Genomic DNA, 23,149 nt, shown 5'->3' with positions numbered 1-23,149 from the left:
GCAGTTGGCACGAGAAGGACGAATGTCCGGACGGCCATGCAAGTTACTTTGATCGTTAGCTTAGGTTGTCGAGACTCTACCCTTTAGAGGCGATCGTTAATTTCTTTCCTTAAATACGGCAAGCTACCAGCTGGAGTAGCTTGGCAAGACGTGCAATGATGTCGCGGTTTGTTCGTGGCCCTTATTTTTTCCTTTCATAGACATGTCGCGCAGCACACAATTGGTGTATGTAAGGTAGTGGACAGAACACTGTCACGCTCAGTGGCGCTTACATTGTAGCTCTGAGCAATGAAGACCAATACCGAAGACTGCCGTGTTTTACCTGTAACGGATAGCGAGCAGCTTTTCGTGCCTGGCACTGCGTCCGGTGGTAGCAGCGTGTTCACAGAGATAACCTGTCGGTTCGCCACCTGATCGATGACGTCTGTCGGAAAAGAAGACAAAACACATCAACTCGACGATACGAAAAAAGCATGGAAAAGCATGAGGAAACGCATTGTACAGTGACTAAACCACATTACAGAATGGCGATAAGTTTTGAAAGAAGTGTATAACACCAACTGACCCGCCAATAAATTAGGTAAGTGGCTGTCACTGCTGAAGCAACCAAAGCCAAACGCTGTGGCGCCGGCTACGAACTGTTCTGTAAAGCACTTGAAATGGCTGATGTGTAGGGCTTTTTTGTTCCTAAAGGAGCTAGGACTCGAGAGCGTAAAAACTGTAATAAATGCAGAAAACACTTTTCAATGTAATACAAAACATATGCTGGACCACTGAAGGCGTAGCCAAAGCGCATTCTAGGACCGCTCATGAACGATACTGGCCACAATCGAGTTTTTAGCATTTGTTCTAGCGCAGAAGCACTACTTTACGAGGTCTAACATCACTGAGTCTGTGTGAAGCTGGACCTCGAGGGTGGCCTTGGCGAGAATATAAATAAATAATCAAAATAAACAATTCCGTGACTGGGATTAAACACACGGTAGCGCGAACAGATAAGCTTCGATAGTGCACGAGAGCATCACAGACTACGCTTTCGCCGCAGCCGATCACGTCCTGCGTTAAACTGCAACATAGTCTCGCGCTGTGCATTGAGCACCTTCGTCTTAATCAACTAATACCACTGTCTAACTAATATACTCACTTTCACGCAATGCAATGCACGTCGTCGGCTTCATCATCTAATGCTACTATCGAGCTAACATCCTCGCCAGACGTGCCGACGACCCAGCAAATGAAATCCATGAACCAACCGGGCTAAACACAGGTTATCGCACGTCTGCTAAGTTTACCTAGGCTAAAACCCTACCACTTTGTTCTAGCCTTTAATATCGACAGCACACTGCCCTACTTTCGTTTCTTTTGGTGTGTGTCTATCCGCACTAAAAGAGCTTGCCTCTGCAGGAAATAGGGCAGCGTCAGCAAGCGCTTCAGATCGCTGTCACGGTCGACTTTCAGACCGCTTATAGGTGCGTCGACGCGACGTAAGACAAGCGGCGGTGGTCCCGTCCGGTCGGGGAGGCTCCATTGTTTTGTGTGGCACGTGGTGGCAGCACCAACTCTTTTTCGGCACGTGGCAGATGCTGCTCACGCGAGTCGCTAGAGTTGCTTTAAGAGGCACTGCATTCTCTTCGCAAAGCAGCGTGTTCAACTTCTTTCGCTGAATTCATGACATCCCTCTCGCTGTTTCAATCACTGTAACGCATGCTCGCTCCTCGCTGAACTTAGTCAAGTGCAACAGAAGTCTTATTCCGGGAATTTCCCGACGTCATTTCTCATGTATTAATCGGGACAAGCGGTCGGGTTGTATTTAGACTATTGACTTGTGTTAAAAATAAGGCTAAAATTTGCCCCAATCGCGTAAAGGGCGCTGTGACAACGAAAGTAGAAGCATACACCATTCTTGCTTGGAGCTAGGGCATCGTGTAGCTATGAGGTGTCATGTTAAGTAACATAAAGCATACAATTGTGTAACGAAGTTTACAGTCATACCTTCATAAATATCCGCCATCGCTCTCCGAGCGTTGATTCTTCCAGCATTGGTTGGGTCGATCGGAACGGAGACCCTTTTCTCTACTGGCACTCCTTCCGGCTGTCGTAAAAGTAAGCAAGTCCTCGGTAAGCATTCATGGTCATAACTAGTAACAAAGCATTTCTTTCAAAACCTTCATTGCAAGCTGCGGTGTCGCAAAGCCAGGGTCTTTTAGCATGCTCTGCCTGCTGCCGACTTCCAACCTCCTTTTGCGAGGACAACTACTCAGGCAGTCATCCTAAAACTTCCCATAGGTCACTTATCATCTGTTGCTGCCATGAGCTCAATTATCCCGTGCCCTCTTTACAGGAACAACCAGGTCTATGATCCGCGTGGAACTGAGCCAGCAATCCCCATAATGCTGCTGGCACACCAAATGCTTTAAACAGTGAGGTCGGTTTTTTTTTTTAGGTGAACGATCCCTGGAGGTTAAGTAGTAGTATACAGGATCCATCGGACGGATCATCGCTTTTTTTAAAAGGTTGGTAAGGAGCTTTTAAAAAACTGAACACTGTCGTCACATACAATGTAACTGCAAAAATGAGCCTTCTTTTTTGGTAACTTCAAGCACTGAAATAGAACCCCTGGAAACAGTAAAAGCTCATGGCAAGTGGTGCTTCGCTCTTGAATAAAAATGTATGTTGCAAGATGTTGCAACGCGTATGAATTAAGCTCTGGTGCATGTCCTTCAGGTTTCCGCCATCAAGTTTCAAAAGCCCGTTTCAGAAGTTAAGTTCTGACGACACAGCCATGCCCTGTTTGTTGGTTTCCCTATGACTTTGTGGAAGCACCCTCGCAATGGCAACAGCATACGTGTCACAGATAAGCTCAACATCCAGAGTGGGCGTGCGTGGCAATGAGGGGAACAGTAACAATGTCTGCATTCGGGATTTGAAATCTCGTTAGGAACTTACTCCAGTTTGAGGTTTCCTCGAAAACACACTGAGCAAACATCACCGTCAGTTCGGACTCCCCCTGCACTTTATTAAGGTCTGCTTTATTTACTACCTACAAATGATATGCAATTAAGAAAACCGCCACCGCCAGGACCTGAGCAATTCAATCACCATGCTTATATGACCGTGAGTTATTTTTTTCTCTTACCACGACATTGAGCTCTTTCTCGACGACGTCCACGCCTTGTGAGCTTAGCACCCGGACCTTGATTACGAAAGTGCCTTCCCGCAGTGGCACAACAGGAAACGTGACACTGGACGCTGAGTTGGCGGCCACCAGCACGTTGCGGCCTTCCGAACGCTCGCCTTTCTGAGCACCGGTACAAAGTCCCTCGACTCCGTATATGTGGACGACTCCCTGCAGGGTGAAGGAGAAAAAGCCACAACACATGTGGAGAGCGCTATCAGCAGGGCAGGTCACTCAGCCTCACATCGCCGTCTTCTGGGGCCCAGAATAATTAGGCTAGAAATACCACACCCATACGAGGAGGGGCACTACCAAACCTGCCTTGACCATATAGACACAGATGAGGCATTACGGCTATCGAGCATCTTTTCCTCTGCCCATATCACCATCATGGCCGCAACCAATCTGGATCAGATCCAAATCGGCCAGCAGGAAAAGCTGTTTCGGGTAGCAGCATAGCATGTCTTTGGTGCTCAATATACAGATATCCCGGCCGAAATCAATAAGAGAAAATGGTGTATGGACAGGCGAGTAATGCCGTGAGCAGGCGACGGGTGGTTGCTTAGGGCAGCAAATTGGAATTCAAGGGGCCGAGAGGTCCGAGACCCCCTGAGGCACCCCCTCCCCCCGATTTTATGCACCACTCACCAAAATTGGAATTCAAGGGGCCGAGAGGTTCGAGACCCCCTGAGGCACCCCCTCCCCCCGATTTTAAGCACCACTCACCAATACTCTGTTTTCAATGTGTGCTAACTCATCCCTTAGGGCGTAGTCTCACTTGCCTGCAGTAGCTGGTTTCCGTAGTTGTACACGGTGGCGAGCACCTCGATCTGCTCGTTGCGCACCACCTTGTAAGGTAGCGCCACCTGGAGGAAGACCGGCTGGAAGGAGCGCACCTCTTCTGGCTTAGGCACGCACACCCCTCCCACGGGAGAGACGCTCACCGCCTGCACCGACCACGTGGTGATGCTGTGCGGCAGGCTGACCGCGAAGGCCGCAACGCCGTTCGCACTGCGAAAGGCACGTGGCGGTGACGGCTGTTAGTACGGTGAAGCTGGAGAATGGATGGAAGCAAGGCAGCAATGTGGGCTAGTTGGTTGTACATTTGGTGTGAATAACGCACTACACACTAACAAAACGACAACGAAACAGTTGTTATTGCGCGCTTGTCCTGTGTCCCCCGTTCCAGTGGTCGTTTTGTTAGTATGTAGCGCGTCATTCACACCAAGTGGATGGAAGCTGTAGAGGAATCAAACATGAATTAGACAACCGTTACACTATGCAGCATAAATAGCGAAACATTGCTGGAGCTATTTCGTGGCAGTAGCCGGTCTCTCGCGCTTTCGTTTGCGGAGTTCTCGCTGCCGCGCCGTGCATCGAACATGTTCTGCCGTAGACAAAAGCGTCTAGAAGGCTCTAAAAGATATTCAGGGCCATTTGCTCTACGTTTTACAGCGATCGAGTCATTTTACTACCACAGAATAAAGAACGTAACTTTGACGTTCGCCTTCACATGCGTGGTGTGCATCCGGCGGCAAAAAATTAAGGCTAACGACTTCTCTTGCCCCTTACGCGCCCTTGTGACTTTTGCCCCCGACACTGCATGCGGTCTTCTGTTTCAGTGGCGCGCTGTGGCCTTAGCACGGCTCCCGAATCTGAGTGAGCTGGGCCGCCACTCCTTCAGACCAACGAAAAGAGTTCGCGTTTTCCTGGCTCGCGCTGATAAATAAGGTAAGCGGGAAAATGTATAGTTTTTATCGCTGATATCTCTGTTTTTACAAAACCTGCATCTAAGGTAAGGTTTTATGGAAGGATTAACAAGGATACTTATTTTGAACAACCGCACTGCGTATATAAAAGAACTGATCATGGCTTTAAAATTCGAGAGTACCGTAATAGAACGAACCTTTACGCTAATTCATTTTTTGCAAGAACTGTGAAAGAGCGGGATCGACGGTCCTACAACCAAGTGTGGTGTAGTAATGAATATTTGTTGTTTCTGAGTTGTAACGCCCTCCCCCTCTGCTTATTCGCCCTCTACATAAGTAGGGTATTCGTTTATTGCATGTACCTACAGCGCCCGTGAGGCATTATTGTATGGGGGATATAACTACATACAATAACACATGCAAAGAAGATATTAGGAAACATGTCAACAAGGTAACACAATATAATAAAAGAAGACTAAATGAATTCACAAGTAGTATGAGTGATATAATATACATCGGCATAGCGCTGTTAAACGCACGAGACCTGGAAGAAATACATCAGATCATCATTTCAACAGCACTTGAGAAATCAGGTGCACAAACCGCATCATTCGGAAGCCTGTTCCAGGCCAGAATTGTATGAAAAAGCGAATACTTTAATACATTAATGCGGCATTGATAACACTTAATCTTTTTCGTGCTGTCTAGTCTCTCCGAAATGTAATATGGCTGCTTTAGATAAGTGCTTTTTATTATTACCGTTACAATCATTATTAATCCTGTGCGAGAACTTCAGCCTGCAGATTTTTCTTCGGGTTGCTAAAGTCTTCCACCCAATACGGTCTCGAAGTTCTGAGCTCTATATGAAAATTATAATTCCCAGTCACAAACCTTGCAGCGCGTTTCTGTACCCTTTCTAACTTGTCAATGAGTGTACCCCAGAAAGGGTCCCATGCTACACAAGCATATTCTAATACTGGCCTGACATCTGTTAAATATAATGTTTCTTTTAGTACCTGGGGAGTGCTTTTGAAATTTCCTTGGAAAATATACAAAAGACGAGAAGCTTTGGCAGTTATCATGTCAACGTGGGCTATCCAGTCTAGGGACGCTGTGAGTGTAACACTAATATATTTAACCTTATCTATCTAAGATATTTAAGATATTTAACCTTATCTGAATAAACGTAAAGATAAAGAAGATGATGCTTCGTTTGGCATCTATCATTGGCATTTCGATTTTTTCACCCTCGATGCAAACCGTTTCAGGAGCCGTTCGGAGTCCTGTATACCAGAAAACGTCCTCTTTATCCTTACCCGATCACTTTCTCGTCGAAAAGCCATGTCTCCCGGAAGTCTTTGCGAGTGAGTGTGGCACCAATATGGTCATCATCCATCCCATGTGTCTGGCCGGGCGGGATCCGAACCCTCGTAGAAACGATGAATGGGCCCACTCCCTCTGGATTTCTTCCCGGAAGGCCATCGCTGAAGGCTAGTTGGAAGTGGAGCGCAAATTGAAAGCTCACCATCATGAGTGACCAGGCGTTGGGCAAAGCTAATTAGCTACGGTTGAGCTCTTGTCAAGACTTTAATACACCACACAGCACTTGGCGTGCTAAGATATAGCCTAGATGTGCAATCACCTTGGCAGGAGCTTGTATCATCTGTTAGGTTTTTTGCCAGAACGTGGACTCCGGCTGTTTTGCGGCAGGCGTAGCATAGATTCATCGTAGCACGATTTCCTACGCTAGAACTTCCATGTTTCATATTTCGGGGTTTTTGTTCTACGAGGTTCAAATATCCGGCTGTGAACCTCGGAAGATGCAGCAGGTATTTTTCAATGCATAGAAAGCTGCGGCGCTGTATGTAACTGCCGTGGGCAATAAACTACCCATAGCGCTTTAAAACGTACGAGCGTGCCAAGGAGTAAATTTTTTTTCAGTGTAGGTTACGAGACTTTCTGCAGGCCTGGAAACTTAAGCGCAAACAGAGCGCACTATACTAATTGTACTCGGACCTAGCGTTGCTCTGAGCAGGGACCCGCCACGGTGTCTCCGTAGCCCCGGTACAAAGCTGCTAAGGCCAAAGCCGCTGAATCGAATCCAGGCTGGGACGGTTGCATTTCGATGTAAGCGCAATGCAAAAACGTCCGTGTGCAGTGCGATGTCAATGCAATTCAGATGTGAGAAGCGACCTTATTTAATCCGAAGCCGTCCACTACCGCGTCCTTCACAGCTGACATGCAGCCACCGAACGATAAATCACACGAACAAGAAGCCCCGTTAGTACTGCTGACGTCAGCAGTACCGCAGCATCTGCCATTGTTTTACTCACAGGGCTGCGGGTCGGTAGAGAAGCAGCACTCCTGGAAGGCCTGGGCGCAGCCTTGTCCCCTCGCTCCGGGAATGTAGCGTCGAACGATACGCGACCGCGTGACGCAGTCCCTGTTGGCCCTGTCCGGCTTCAGGCCCAGCGAGCAACATCTATCCAGGAATGGATCGCTGCTGTACTCGTGCGCTGAGGACAACAACAGAAGAAGGCAGAGATAAATTGCGTCAGTAGGACACAACTCAGATACAACTCAAGAACAAGGCGGCGAATGCCCCTCCCTCAAAGGAGGCCCTCCAGCTAAAGGCGTCGACCGATTTTTATGACACTGTGGTTAATCCATTTCAGCAGTGGTTTTCCCCATTAATCTGTCGCTCGCTGGGATCTCGCGCCAGCTGACACAAGGGGATCGGTCAAGGGAGAGAGAGAGAGAATGTTTTGTTCTTTCGTGAATGGACAAAACGCCCGTTTTTTTCATTCGTGTCAGTGCAGTTTAAAAAAATTTATTTCCTGCCATAAAACCAAGTCAACAAGCTTGATAAGGTCATTGTCTTGTTCCGCACAAAAACATGAAACCTTCGTACAGAAAATATTCTCAAAATAAAGCGTGACAACAAAGCGGGAAAACAATAGTCCTTAATGTGCAGTTCGACCCGAAAACGCCAACTCAGGAAAGGGAGTGCAAACAGTTTAAACAGCTTAAAGCGGTTTAAACAGCTTTAAGGTTTTTTTAACGGGCCTCATTCGTAAATTAAAAAACGCTGCTGCACAGGGGGAACCTTGTTTCATTCGGTGCTCATAAGTAGGAGTTGCTAGCAGTATTTGCCCCTTGTGTTGCTTCTTTTTTACTGAACCAGCCGTTCTAGCTTTGCGACTATTATCGATGCTGTCCCCGACAGAGGCTTTTGGCTTCAGTCATCACACGAGCACACATTAAAAAGCTTGCTTATGGCAGACTGCCCTAATACATTTTCTGTTCGTTGCGTAGTATTAGCGGACAACGACATTTATCGCAATGTGAATACATTGCCTAAAAGCAGTCACAGCAACGTCCTATGCGCCTCGCACTTTCTGCGGGTGTACATGGCATCACAGCAATTACCTTCTCGTCCAAAGTGGGCGCGTTTGTTCGCTCCTGCAGAACCAGTGCCTCTGGCACAGTTACAGTGTTGCAGAAGCGCTCACTGCGCTGATATTAGCAGTGCTCTTGATGCATGCCCTTTTTTATTTAGATGTCACAGACTTAGATTCACAGCAATAGTTAAAGAAAATCTTAGCCGGTAATTGAGCAGCACACATACGTGTCCCTTCCTGCAATGCAAAGCAGTGACAGCTGCAGTTGTACTGCCCCTTTCCTTCCCCCATCTCAGCGCTGTCGCTCTCATGCCTTCGTGAATCGGATGAGAAGGTAACGTGGATAGCATTTGTATTATATAATAGGGGGGCAGACCGTTTTACGTTACGATATATGACAACGACGTCTCCTTGTACGCCGCTGACCCCCTTGCCGTTTCGCATAATTTCAGCTTTACATTTTTTACTACAAACTTAAGCTCTCGGCGCCCCTGCTGTGTCCTTCTTTTGAGCCGAGGTAGAGACCCTTCAGTTGCATACCACATCGAATGGCAGAGGTATTTTATGCCGGACTACTTTGCTTCGGCTCGGTTAGTGTACGCCTTGCTCGTCAGCGTGGCAGTTTGTTCAGTAGGCAGTCGCCTGGGTGCAAAGTATCGTGTACTTACGCAAATTTTGTGAAACACGCCGGCGACGATGAATCCGGGACGCGCAGGCACTCACTGCAATAGTAAGACAAACAAACGAAGCCATCTCGATGAGGCTGCACACCAATACGCTATTTTTCTCAAAAAGTTTTGTAAGCAGTTCAAGTGGTGTCCTGCAAATTTAAGTGTCTGTTGTTTGTGTAAGGGGAATGCGAAGGTAAGGCAGTGACAGGGCAAAATGTTTAGAAGTTGCGTGGAAGTTACATGAGCGATTGCCGTCAGCCACACGGCAACGTGACGAATATGTTCATGTAACCGATGACAAGGTGTACATGGTGATTTCTAAGCGATCGCGCCGTTTTGTACGGACACAAATATGAAATAATAGAAAGGTGGGGTAACTGACTGTAGGAGCTAAAACAGGAAACAGAAATGGCAGCTCGAAAAAGAGTACAAGTACCTGTTCCGGTAACCAGGTCGGCCGCCTCCTCGGCGATGATGACTACGCCGGATTCGGAGAGTACTTCATCGGGTGTCTCACCTCCTCCAGGCCCACAACCCATGTCGTGGGACCGCAGTGTCTCAAACAACTGTTGAAAGACACCCGTGCCTCAGTTACAATAGAATGCACAAATATCTCTCCTCCTAAATGCCGCTGAGGAATGTAGACGTCCTGAGGTTCCAGATGTGTAGGATGCTTTCATGTCAGCACCTTAAGTTCAGAGATCCTAACGAGACATTGATCACACTGCCATCTAGGAGGTTGGGAGAATATTAAGGGCTCACAAGATGCGACTTACTGACGAAAGAGCTTGTGAAACGAGGGTGTGCAATCTATTTTTAAAGAACACGACATAAAAGCACTTAGATTGGTTATTTCGTTAGCGCCGAAAGTTCAGTATCCAAAGCCTATAGAGTCTTATACCGCTTTGCGACGCTACACTGAAGTAGCAGCGGGCGAAAACCGCATCCGCTCGACGGCAAGAACCGGTTTTAGAAAATGGTTATACTTTAGGGTTAACAAACACGCGTCAACAGCCGCGAGATTAGTATCGATCTTGCAGCATATTTGAATAACTATAGGCTAATATAAACAGCTTGACGGCTGTGTAACACAAATGTGCACCAACTTCGATGAAAACTATGCGGACAAAAAAGATGGGAATCGACCGTATACCTTATCACGAGTGAGAAGACCTTTGCTGCTGAGTGTGTAGACAGCTTTGTCCACACCCAGTACACCAACGCGCGTCCCAGCAGTTCCGAGTATCTTCAGGGAGCCGTTGCTGCCCGGGAGCTCGCTGCTGAACTCCGGCTTTATCGCTATCTGTGTGCATTAAGGGAGACTAATCAAAGCGGCAACCACATTTTGTTGTCATCTAGAGCGCAGTACAAGAAAGGTGACATATTTTCATATTAGGTGGACCAACACGTGGTCGCGGTAGGAGCTGGACCGAAATTATTTTAGGTCATTGACAGAGATCCTTAATTTTCCGAGGAGTGTGTGTGGAGCTGAGTTGAGGCGTTGGCTACAGGTGGGATTAGCATTGCTTATTCTGCCGGCAATTGCTCCACCATAGTGTCACGTATAAGTTAATAACTCTAGTACATCGAATTCGCACGGGCTCTGCTCCGTGCCTAAGAAAGCCTAAAGGCGGTGAAGTGTGCGTGGCTACTGATACCACGCGTTTAATTTTACTCTCGCAACATATTCTTCAAGAAGGTGATAGCAGCGATAGGGGATAATAGTGCAGTCTAGTTTATCTAACCAGATAGTTACCTAGTTAAATGACTTTTGTGAATTTAATTCTATACAGAAATGTTGAAACAAAATGTCTTATCCTTGTGATAAAATCAATTTGTATAGTACAAAACGAATCGCCCTGTTATTGACTAACGATGTCTTTCCCGAACTCTTTGGGGATTAATGACATTATTATCTAATATCCCCTGTTGCTGGGGCACAACGATTTTTAATATACGTAGTAAAAGAATTTTAACAGCAGAAACCTGAATCAAAACTCGGCCTCTCAGAAAGGGTGGAGATTTACGCGGCGAAAAAAAGCTAAAATTTTATCGACAAAACATTATTTGTATCCTCGTTCTGGCAAGGTTTAAATTGAGCAGCAACATCTCTGATTTTATTTTTCACCAGGCGAGCATTGGTTATTAAATCGCCTGTTATGCGTGTGGCAAAGCGAACACAGATTTACCAGAGAAAGTGCCTTGAATGGTGCCAAGAAACGACCAAACTCAAAATTATTATGCGCAATAGAAAAGTTCAAACGGTTCGTTAGTTTAAAACCAGTGATCAGAGCACGTAGAAAATCAAGTAATCAATATTTTCTAGTGCCTGTTACTTGAGATCACCCCATAGTTGCCCTTTACCATTCAAACTGAAGTGAAGATTGCATCATAATCAGGCGGATGTTGGGAGCTTTCAGGTGCAGTCTCGGTTTATTTTATGAGCATACCGTGCAGGTGCAGTATAGTCTCTTCCTTTCATATGTTCTGCACGCCATCGTCACCTATATAAACACATCTCTAATCACTGCTTATAAATGCACTAGTTGAGAGTTATCTACAAGTCCTAGCCAGCACAGTGAAGAACATGCGTAATAGTGGAAGTTGCACTCATAAATAGGAACTTCGAATTCACAGCCTAAGGCCTGGAGTTTCGTCATGGTAACTGCTACCCCCCCCCCCCCCCCCCATGCTTCAGATACTCTTTCTTTTTCCTCGAATGTCATACTGAAACAGTTTACTACCTTAATGTTTCAACGCACAATCATCGGAGCGGGTTTCTTTACTTTTCTTTATGCATATGTGTTATTTATACAATAGCTTCTTCACGAAAATTTTCCTTAGCTTTTGGCCTGGGGCCGTTTCTGAATATATTTCCATATGTCCGAAATAAAGACAATTTTTCAAATCTTTCGAAGCTTAATAGTTCTTGTCGAAAGAACATTCCTTTTAATTTTGCTTTTTCCTGTCCGGGCTCATGAAAAATTAATTTTGTTTTCTCTTCCGACCGAGGTCCCGGTTAGACTGCTAGTGAGTAGAAACAATTACGCAATTGCCTGTTGTTGTGCCATTTGCGATATAAATCGTTTTCTGTCCTCTGTATTCCATTCGAAACTTACGTTGCTGTATCCCTTCACGGTCATTTTAATAGATTTTAATATTCTAGATCCCGTGTGCACAGCATAGGAGATAGAAAACCCCATGCCACATGTGCCACAATTTGTAAATACGGGACCACGTGCAATAGGCGTTATTTTATTTTGTTTTCCATTTGTAATTTATTTCTTCCTTGCATAGACGTGACGAATAGACGTGGTAGTTTATTTGTAACGCACGAGAACATGGCTCAGTGCTTTATGCACGTAATAACATAATAAACGCTGCTTCTTCGGCATGAAAAAAAGCAAATACCAGAGGCTTAGTATACCTGTAGTTGTTTCTGAGTGCTTCTGCAGGCACCGATCATAAGCACAACTTCGGTCCCTGTGTTCTTAGAAATTTTGAAAAACACAGTTTTCTCTTCGCATGAGCATAGACAAAATTATAGACAGACAGCGAGATAGAAAATGGGTAAGAATCTCATTATTAAAGTGAGGAAAGCATAATAATAAACAGGGGATGTCGTAGGTGACTACTTACGTTTGATGACTCCGAGCATACCGGCTCCACCTCGATGGCGATCGAGTCAGTGAACACGTGACCCCTATGAAAGTTCAACACGAGCAGTCGGAAGATGGGGGCCATGTCAGGTGTTACCAAGACGCCCAGTGGGGGAAAGTCTGCATACAAACGCTGCTTTCGCAGAACTCCGTGATGGATGATCCGTCCGTTTTGAGTAACCTGTTGACAAAGCAATTGAAGTGTAAGTCACAGTTATCTATTTAAAGAAAGCCGAAACATGAAAAGTTCTGAACAATTCTTTTTCATTGCTTCCTGCGCAAGGAGCACGTTATAGAGGTTTATGCTACCTCGTTAACCTGAGTAGAACACTAGAAATGTCCTGAAGATGATAAACAGAAGAAACGTCGACTACAGACGAGTGACTGATATGATTTGAGATGGCCAGTGAAGTCAACAGCGCAACGTTTCCAAGCGAGACCACCGCACCCCACTCCCCTCACTTTCATAAAAATAAAAAAGTGACGAAGTCTGCAGAATTCGAGGAGTACGACAAGAAAGAATTCGAGGAGTACGGCCCTTGTTGTTAGACAAGTAGTAGTTATACGTATTTTTAATACAATTTGTTCGAAGACAACGAAAAATTTTGGGGATAATTGGTATTTAGCCTCACCTAGAGCATATCATGCACTCTAGTTAAACGCACTGTTTGCTCATGTGTCCATGCGTCATAAAAATATTGATTAACCTAACCTTGTCCGACGAAAAAAGAGCTTTGTTGCTGTATTCCTTGATTCGTAATTTTCTTGGCTAGCGCAGCAATGGACCGTAGTTGCTTTCACTGGATGCCTCAATGTCGATTTCAGCTTGCCCCAGACAGGGATGAATCTGGTGCGCTTGCATTAATGTCTGTATTCCACTACCCCCAATTGCTCTTCCACTGCAGGACCCAGGACCCGCGTAATGCTAGACACGATAAAATGTCAGGCGCCACTTGGAGAGCGCAGGTGTTCAGGTGCGACCCAAATATTACGGAGCATGCTTCAGCGTTTGAAATTTTCTCACGCATTCTGCAGAGAAGATACGAAGGCTTCTTGGGTTACGGGCGGGGAGCGCACCAGAGGCGTGTGCTAACGTATGTGTAAAGTACTTTCAAGTTTTCGTTAGGTAAGTCGTGATAGTAATTTGATCGCTGAAGCGTGTTCCATAATGGTCGGTGCTGTAGACACGCGTGGAAGGCACTCAGTAGTAAAACGGGCCGTGAACATGAAACAGTGTAGAACAACGCTAGTGATAGACGGCACACGCAGGAAGTACGTGGTTTGTTTTCGTTCAAACTCGCTGGCGAGAAAATGGGCGTCGTCAGCGGTATCGACGGCTGTGCCGGAGGCTATGGTGAACGCATGTCCTCCTTCGACGCATCTTTGGGTAAACGCAATAACTGTTTCCACAAGGACGTCGACAAACCCCGTTAAGCTGGTTGCTTTCTTTCGAAATAAATAACCGAAACATTTTTAATTGTAACCGAACGCTTTCTTCGCGTGGCCTCGGACAGTGCGTGGTTTGTATTTTCTGAGAAATATTCTGTTGCACCCAGAACAAACTGCTGTCAGTTTGCTCTTTTTAGGAGTGGTGTGTCCCTCGTCTGGCGTGTTCATTAGCGCAACCCACCTACCTACATAAGGCATAGGCTTCAGTGTTTAACGTAACAATACCTTATTCTTAATGGTACACTACACACCCTTACAGAAATGGTCTATAGACAGTCTATAGACTTCTTATAGTATCTATAACATTCCTATCAATATTTATTTTTGTCTACTCATAGTCTATAGAAAGTCTATAGAAAAAAGTCTACTAAAGTGTACGACCATAAATATATAGATTGTCTATAGGATTTGTATTGCCGATAGACCTTTCTGCTGAATTCGCCTACAGGGGGTCTATAGACATTTATAGACAGAAGTATACGGACAGTCTATAGACTGTTTAAAGAAGTATTTGTAAGAGCACATCCGACAGGGCTCTTGCCGTGCTTCCTTTTTGAAAGGTCACCGAAAAGGGCATAGTGTTCTCATCAACTGAAGGCGTAGCCGTCGTGCTGGAATGGTGGCGCCGTCTATTATAGTCCGGTAAAATCATACACTGGAACAATACCTTCATGTTTCGTAACTACCCACTCCTCGAAACAGTCGTGTAGATGTTTAACGGCCGCCTAGAGCAAACTCGACTCCAGTTTCCGCAAATTAGAGTGCTCACTGCTGCTCATTATGTCTTTCCGTATATTACAGAGAAGCACATTAGACATGAAGTACGAATGCTCGATCTGTTTTCTGACATTTGTCGGTGTGGCGTTCTGAAAACTTCTACGGTTCTCAACTTGGGGTGCAGCCTGCCTCGGAGGTGTGTCGAGCGTTATCACATCTCCGGACACGATCACAGTAGTTTTCTCAGCTAGGTTCTTACCAGGTAATAAACTGGTGCGCCACCTGGCTGAGCGAATACTTGAGTCACATAGGTCTCTCCGACCTGTTTAGAGAAAAAGGAAGAGAAAATTATCCCATCAAATTATTAGTCCACCTTGGCAGGCAGGAAAACGAAACAATGTTATTTTCATCTTCACGAGTGGTAAGACGGCTAGTTATGCAGAGCTTGGCTCAGTAATATATCCGAGAACTTACTTGTCACTACTGAACTTGCAAACACCATCGAGTATTTTACTTCTCTTCTATCTCTTTTTTATTTCTTTGTTATCCACAGAGTGTTTCAGACTATTCAAACAAATTTTTCTTTGAAACGCCTCGAAAGATACGACCATGCAGTCTCTGAATGTGTGTTGCACTGCAAGGTGGACAATACAGAGTATCTCAAGGAATTTAATAATAAAAAATAGGTTTTTTAGGCGAAATTGTCCATCTTGTGCGATCACGGACTTCGCCATAGTCAACGTTTTAAAAAAAGATTTTAAGTGATTGTTAGTGGATTAATCGACCAAGATCTCTTCATTGACATTAGAATTATGGCATTTAGGTTTGGTTCTAACGAGCAAATTGTACGGGATCATAACTGCATCCGACATCCATCATTTGATCTAGGAAAGTTTAATTGCCAGCGGCGCAGCGGGGATCAGACTTTCAGCTCTCCAGACGAGCACACTGGGGCGTCCGGCGGCCGCAGGGCTTCAAAGTCACGCCAACGGGCTGACGTCACGCGGAACTGTGCGCTTTACACGCATCTCGCGCTTGTTTTCGGCTCGAACCATAACAAGCGGCCCGCTCCGGCCGCCACCTGCTGCTACTTCGTCTGCCGCCCGAATGTGACTAATCATCACCAGCGCCGAGTGTGGCCGCGAAGCGCAAAAAAAAAAAATGCCTGGCAGTTTAGCATCGCTAACCACGGAGTATCGTGCGAAAGCATGGTTCCTGACGTGGGTCAATTCAGTTTTCAAATTTTAACGGGCAGGCCAAGCCCGTTTTGGGGGTGTCCTAAATTTAGGGGGATTTCAAAACTCAATATTGAAGGCGGGCCAATTTCATTTTTTGACTATGTCAAGCCTGTTTTGTCAAGGTCGAGGCTTCAAAAACCCATCTGCTCTTTTAGGAAGTACTGCTTTCGCATTAAAATTAAACTAAAATAAACGTAGACTGTGCTTGTACTTAATTCAAGTGACACAAATTTATTCATGTGCAACGCCGGAGAGTCAACGTGACGAACTTCTAAAACCTTCTCTTTGTTTCAATGTTCAAAATCACGAACCACAATTTCGAACCTGGAAATTTCAAATTGGCGCTCCTATAATTTAGACAGTCATCCAGTTCACAGTTTAATTAGGTACACTAATATGAAAACTCAGAAATAGGATTAGCAATGTTCTTTTTATCAATAGTACGTTTCCGGACTCTATAAGGGAAATAATGTCCGCTCCAGAGTGCGATGGACTTGCACAGACTGCACAAAAGTATCATTCAATGATTTAAAAAAAGATTAATCAGTATTCAATAATTTCGAACACCCAATATGTTGCGCTTACCTGCAATGCACAGCGCATGACAGGCATTCTTGAAGCCGTAAAACTGAGCCAAGCTAGTAGTTTAAAGCACAGCTCCCTTGTTTGTCCACAGCCCTGCGCAACCATTTTCACTACCAGCGGCAGCAGTTACGAGCTCTGCTGACCTCGCCCTAAACTTCAAAAATAAGGCTCTACGAAGAGCAGTAGATAGGCCGTGTAAATTTCAATCGTTCTGAAACGCTGATGTAAGATAATTAAGACTGTGATTTGGGTGCGTTGTTATTGATTCATTGTAAACAGTGCGGGAAGACAGGATAGACGAAAGGGCTTGTGCTCGGTGTTCATTCTGTCATCTGTCCCGTCTTCCCGCGCTCTTTAACAATGAGCAAACGCACAGTTAGTTGACATAATTAAAGACCTGTTGCTGGAGACATCTGCACCGAAATTCACTGCGCATATTTCACCCTTGATAGACTGCCACGCGCAGTGTAAGAGTGGGCATCTGAATCCGAGGAGTCACCTTGAAGAGCTTCCTGCCGCCATTTGGGTGCAGAACGCAGTAGGCGTCGAACGCATGGTTTAACGCCGGGATGTGCACCCTTCCTTGAGCTTGGTGCCGAGCTTCTTCGGGCAGCAGTGTTCGCACCTGCAGTGACATTTGAAACGCTCCTCAGGTGAGCCCCTGTCTTGTCAGTGTGGCTTGTGGCAGTATTGAAATTATCTCAAGCATGCATGGGGGGAATCAAGAAACTTAACCGGATCAGCTAATTACATTTAAATTCAGTTTGTTCCCGTCGAAAACAACGGAGAGGGCTAAAACAAAGCGTGAAGCAAGTTCAATTGATTGCGTTAAAGACCCCCCCCCCCCCCCCCCCCGTGTTGGCACTGCGATAGCAGTATAAGCCGTTGATGCTTTTACACCGAGTTTTGTGTCATTCTTTTATGGTTGTGTTTGCTGACCATAAACGTTTGTCTGCACACAGCCAGACATCACTTGCAGACACCTAGCTGGTGGTTAAATGTTTCTTCGGAGGTGGCCACATGGACGCAAGGAAGGTGCATCGAAACTTTTGCATGTCACTTCCGGTCTAATGACGTCACTTTCCTTCAGCCAATTGGACAATTTTATAACCGACATCGCATTTTATTCCCGATGGGGTTTTTTTATGCCATCGCGGGCTCCGCGCACATTATTTCATACATACGCCAGCAGTCCAAAAGTAAGGAAGGTATGGTTGACTATTTTTTGGGAGAAATAAAAAAAAACTGACAGACATTTTGGACAGCAAATATTTTTCTAAAATAAGCAGAAAAAAATACCAATAACTGCTGGCGGTTTCTTATTGGTACCTGTTTAGTGACACCGAACTGCACAGATAGCATGGAAAGTAGAACTTGGGGCACCTTCCATCATGACTGAGTTGCTGTTGCACATATGTGGATCCGTATTCGCACGAGCTCACACATTCGGAAACATTTATGTTTGTAGTGACATACGCATGCTCTAGTCTTATCCCGATAACTGTAGGCGTGCTTACAAATCGTGACCAGTAGAGAATGCGGCCTCCAAATTTCCAGGTTGTATATAATATAGCGCCCCGAAGGGCTAGACTGAGAGTTAGCTTACACTTTTAAAGAATTTCGGTGAATTGGTTGCTTATTGTAATATTGTCACAGAAAAGTAGGAGAAAGTTAAGAGTTTGTTATCACAAAGAAAAGGTAACGTCGAATAGTTGAAAGCGTTCTAGCAGGATCTGCAGATACTCAGCCACAGTTCACCAATGAAGAAAAGGTTATCTCCTAACTAATACTGTATTTTTTTTGAAAACGGGAAAGTTTGAGCTTCATAAAAGATACCTCGTGCCGTCAAATAGTTCAATTCAGTTCGAACCACTATCTATTAAGCTACTACTGTCCAATATGATGTTCATGGATATTAAATTTTCATTTAACCTTAAAATCTAAAGGTCGGTAGCTTAACAAGTTCGATATATAACTGCGCGTTATCCCTTCAGCTCAGATAGAAAAAGCAAGCACTAGCAAGAAGAAAAATCAGCATTTACAAGAACTTTGTTGCAACTGAAGGATTTCTTGCACACAAGAAGACATTTAAACGCCATTTTTGGAAGAAAAAAAAACAGCCGATTTTTTGTCTACAGCATAGTTAGGCCTTGTAAGGATCACTCCGGCATTTACGCGCCTAAAAAATCGCTTTTGTTTTCTTTTATAAACTGATCTTATGATTACTTCACTAAATTAAATTTTTTTTATCCATTATAAAACAGTTGAAAGCTGTCAATGTGGACCTTTACATGGAGAAACGCATCGTGGGCTGCGTGTGAATACTGCCCGTAGAACATGAGAGATGGGCTCAGTTTTCTTCCTAAGAATCTCTAAAACAAGAAACAAACTTTTTTTTACAGGGAGTTAGTTGCTTCTCTGTGCATACCCATATCGCTACGAGCGAGAACACCGGTTTTGGGTTCAGGTGTCCAGCGATATATGAGACAGATACTGCGCCATTTCCTTTCCCCAAAAACCAATTATTATTATTAAACTGAGTGCTCCATCAAATGCATGCAGAATACAAAGGGGGACCACTTAGCCCTGGCTTGCAAAACCTCACCAATAAAATTTCAGAACTGTTTTTTTCCAAATATATTTATCTGAATTTTACCTTTCCACACATCCCCTTGAAATCATTAATTTAGCATCTTACCTTGACACTAAATCCAGTGCTTTGAGCATTGGCAAACACATGGAAGTCGAGCGTTCCCATTGCATCTGTGACTGACGAAGATTGTATGACAGCAAGCGGAGCTCCCTCATCGCTCTCGGCAGTGACGGCGCAAGGAACGCCAGCAGCTGGTTTACCGTCCACGTGCCTGATATCGACCTGAAATAAGAAGCGAATAATACCTGTATAAACAATGGTCAATGCCCCTCAACTTCATTCAAGGAATTTTTGCACAGCCTGTTTATCACATACGCCCAGAGTTGGGACTAAGAAAGATGCAGAATATTGTTGGTTCCTCTTGCACAACTTTCTAAGGGGGTAAAGACAACTTAGTGGGAGGAGGAGAATAGTAACAAAAGGAAAAATATAGTTTGTGACAGCGGTAGCTTAGTTCTGAATTCGTTTTCAAATATGTGATAGCTGGCTGGCAATGGCAACGACTCGACCCAAAGCGAATCCCAGCAAAAGAATAAGAATAAGAAGAAAGAAATAATAGGAAACAAGAAAGGATAAAAATAAAAGGCAAAAAAATAACCAAACTGTAAAGATAGTTGCTACTCAATCTGGACTGCGGCCTGATATCCTCGATAACCAAAGTTTTCTTGTTTTGGTACGGAGAATCATAGCTAAGGGGATACATCAGACTGTTTGTAATCTTCTTCGATGTCCTTGGTTCCAGTAGTTAATTTTTCAATTTCATATTTTCTGTTTTAATATCATATGCGCTGGTTCGAACTTATGACCTGACAGACTCCTGTGTGCGTCCGCAACAGTGGTTTTGTTGTTATCATTTTTAAAATTATTTTACTATTACCGTGCGACTCGCGTTTCATCTCCGCCTGCTGATATCTCTACAAGTGCGCTGAGCCTTTTTCGGATGCAAGAATTTAGGTATACGAGCGCCACCAGCCCTTCGTAGCTCACAGAAAAGCGCTTTATTCTGGCGCACTCTTCCACTACAAGGACGCAGCACGAAAGCAATGAGTATTCGTCCCGAATGTTTGTAATAATTATTGAAATCATTTTTGTTTATTGCTTGCTGAACTAAGTTTTGAAGGATCTTTTATGACTGGTGCTTTTTTCAGGCCACTTCATTACACCGGTAGGTTTTGCTCTATACCTTGTTGTCAAACTTTCGTACATTTATCACCGCTAAGTTTAATTTACTTGTTTGTATTTAATGTACAGACCATTTCTTCCATACTAGACTGCTTTGCGGACTATGCCGGGCTTCGTTGCAGAGACCACTACTGTCTTATCTGGGCCAGTTTTGCTGCACCGACTTTCTTGGTGCACATAATCAATAATTTTTCGTTGGTGAAATGTGGTATTTCATTTTCATGTCATTTTTAGTTTCTTGACGGCCCCTTTTCGGGGGCGTTACATAAAGGGTGGGTACAATGTTTCGTACCTAATACTTAGTAGTGATGTGCTATAACGATAATATAGAAGTTTTGGCTCTGCGCGTGATGTTTGCGGGACAGGATGTTGCGACATCCTGTGGAACAGTCGAAAGTATTCATTTTGTGTCAGCACCGCAAACTGCGCTTGTCTGTGCGTCTGCCTAAATCCTGTCATTGCCTCTGCGCACAATGAATATTTTATCTCTATTGAGGTTCTTATCATTCTTACTGGCACAACACCACACTTCGGCGCATGGGTTACGGTACGTACCGTGACCATCTTCGCTACACCGGGCAAGTAACTTCGCCGTGTAGACGCAAAGCCGACCACGTAGGGTGATGTGGCAAACAGCGCCGAGTCGTCCACCGCGGATACGCGCTCAGTCGTTTCCCTGTCCAGCACCGTGGCTTCCACGACCAGCCTGGCACCGAGAAAGACCGACGGCTCCCTTATCTCGGACGTGGGCACGTTGAAGGTGGCGATGCCGCGCACGAGCTGCGTGTGGAAAGTACCGACACAGAAAGCGTCGCATGAATTGCTTTCACGAAACCAGACGCAGCAAAATACCAGTCAGCCACGGAAAGGCTCTGCGGTGCGCTAGCTAGTTGCAGGTACTCAAAGGTGAGTGGACAACCTTATTGGCCCACTCGTAGCTCTGCATCGTAGAAGCAACATACTCAGTGTTCTACCGCCTTAGAACATTCCAGATCCACGTCCCTATATGTAACACACAAGGGCACTTGGATGACATTGACCTATCATCATCAGCCTGATTACGCCCACTGCAGGGACAATTAAGCCTGTCCTTTGCCAGCTGCGGGCAACCTATCCCCGCACACTTCTTAATCTCATCCGCCCACCTAACATTCTGCCACCTCCTGCTACGCCTTCCTTCTCATGGAATCTACTCCGTTACCCTTAACGACCAGCAGCCCTTAAGGTCCGTTGCCATGAACAAAACATCTATCACCGTTACGATGCATCTGAACGCAGCCATGCTGTCCCATATGAAAGGTTGGCAGTTCTGTGAAAGCCGTGTAAATCAAGATTTGTGCAAGCTCGGCTGTGTGTCTAGGTGAGGATGTGGCTGATAATCGTAATCATCATACCCGTTCCATACATCAGCATAAACTACGGCGACAGATCTCGACCTAAACATTATAGCGAGACGGTCGCCGAGAATAATCGCAATGTCAATAATAACACAGTAAACAGGCTTTAGAAGTCGTTTCAAACTTTCACCGCCTTGAGAAAGGCCTTTAACGCCGACTGCACAGCACTCAAAATGGGGATCATGCGCCTCAGAAAAAAGATTGCTTATACTGACATGTTTCGTCTCTGCTGACCCAATTTTCCTCTCTGCTCCAGCCGCGTACCTTATCTTCAACCGGCAAGTCGCCGATCCTGCCACCTTCCGACCGTACACGTACCTGTAAGCGGAAAGGGAGAAAAACATAAAGCACCACTGTTAATTCTTCAAGTAGTTTTGACGAAAAAAGTTTCCAGTTCGACTGTCAAGGAATTCTACTCACTACCTCTAAAGGTTATGAAAAGAATGATCGCAGTTCAGAATAATCAATTTTATAGCGCGCGACTAACTTCTTTCGGGTGCGATAATAAAATGATTACGTCACTGGCAATAAGCCCCGCGCCCACATAGGAGCCAACGCCTGCACTTGCAAGGATAATAGAATAAATTTAGGCAAGGTATATTTTGTTGTCGTTTTTTCTTCTTTTCTCACGGATTCAAGAGAAGACACGCCTGCGTAATCACTAGAATCTGTCATTGGAATCTGTGGTCGATTTGCATTAAACAGAATGGAACGAGAAAATTCGTCACAATATACCACCGCAAGGAAAGACAGCTGCAGATCACGTGACCGTCTAACAAAATGTGGACCTTCCCAACATGCGCTAGCAAATCGAATGAGCCACCAGAAGCGGACAGCTCCCCAACGTCAGCATTTAGGGATAAAGGTAAAAAAAGCCGAGTGATGTCACGCTGTGTATCTAATCCCCAAGTTGCGTCACGCCGGCGCATACCTCAAAAGAAGCCACTCCTTTGAGCTCCTTTCAACACGCACTTTGAAACCTGATAAAGCAAGCGTGCTAAGTAACTTCAGTGGGAAAAAACTTGTAGAAAAGACGAATGAACGAGGCAGAATTTAGGCACCTCATTGTCTTCAAGTTCCGCGATTATGTGTCGCGCGTATCTCAAGCAAAAAATACTAAGTTTTTGAAACTGAATTCTATTGTACCCGCCGCGGTGGCTTAGTGGTTAGGGCGCTCGACTACTGATCCGGAGTTCCCCGGCTCGAACCCGACCACGGTGGCTGCGTTTTTATGGAGGAAAAACGGTAAGGCGCTCGTGTGCTGTGCGATGTCAGTGCACGTTAAAGATCCCCAGGCGGTCGAACTTATTCCG

The 23,149-nt window shown here is 45.2% G+C and overlaps 1 protein-coding gene across 2 annotated transcripts in view; it reads right to left on the bottom strand.

Annotated features, from left to right (window-relative positions):
- The window catches only part of LOC144108809 (complement C3-like), a 92,574-nt gene that overhangs the window by 42,634 nt on the left and 26,791 nt on the right, over positions 1–23,149 (bottom strand). The window contains exons 8-22 of one of the 2 annotated variants that reach the window (XM_077641990.1): positions 22,052–22,154; positions 20,995–21,219; positions 19,303–19,479; positions 17,104–17,229; positions 15,041–15,103; positions 12,596–12,796; positions 10,110–10,259; positions 9,393–9,522; positions 8,954–9,007; positions 7,218–7,400; positions 6,201–6,375; positions 3,958–4,186; positions 3,137–3,346; positions 1,993–2,092; positions 323–424 (exon numbers count right to left, since the gene is read on the bottom strand). In XM_077641990.1, coding sequence (XP_077498116.1) covers positions 323–424; positions 1,993–2,092; positions 3,137–3,346; positions 3,958–4,186; positions 6,201–6,375; positions 7,218–7,400; positions 8,954–9,007; positions 9,393–9,522; positions 10,110–10,259; positions 12,596–12,796; positions 15,041–15,103; positions 17,104–17,229; positions 19,303–19,479; positions 20,995–21,219; positions 22,052–22,154 — 2,228 coding nt within the window. Of the gene's footprint in view, positions 1–322; positions 425–1,992; positions 2,093–3,136; positions 3,347–3,953; positions 4,187–6,200; positions 6,376–7,217; positions 7,401–8,953; positions 9,008–9,392; positions 9,523–10,109; positions 10,260–12,595; positions 12,797–15,040; positions 15,104–17,103; positions 17,230–19,302; positions 19,480–20,994; positions 21,220–22,051; positions 22,155–23,149 lie in introns of both variants that reach the window. The other variant, XM_077641989.1, reaches the window with a different exon arrangement.

Source organism: Amblyomma americanum, chromosome 10 (assembly GCF_052857255.1).
Source record: "Amblyomma americanum isolate KBUSLIRL-KWMA chromosome 10, ASM5285725v1, whole genome shotgun sequence".
NCBI lineage: Eukaryota > Metazoa > Arthropoda > Arachnida > Ixodida > Ixodidae > Amblyomma > Amblyomma americanum.
This window is presented reverse-complemented; position numbering and strand designations above follow the sequence as displayed.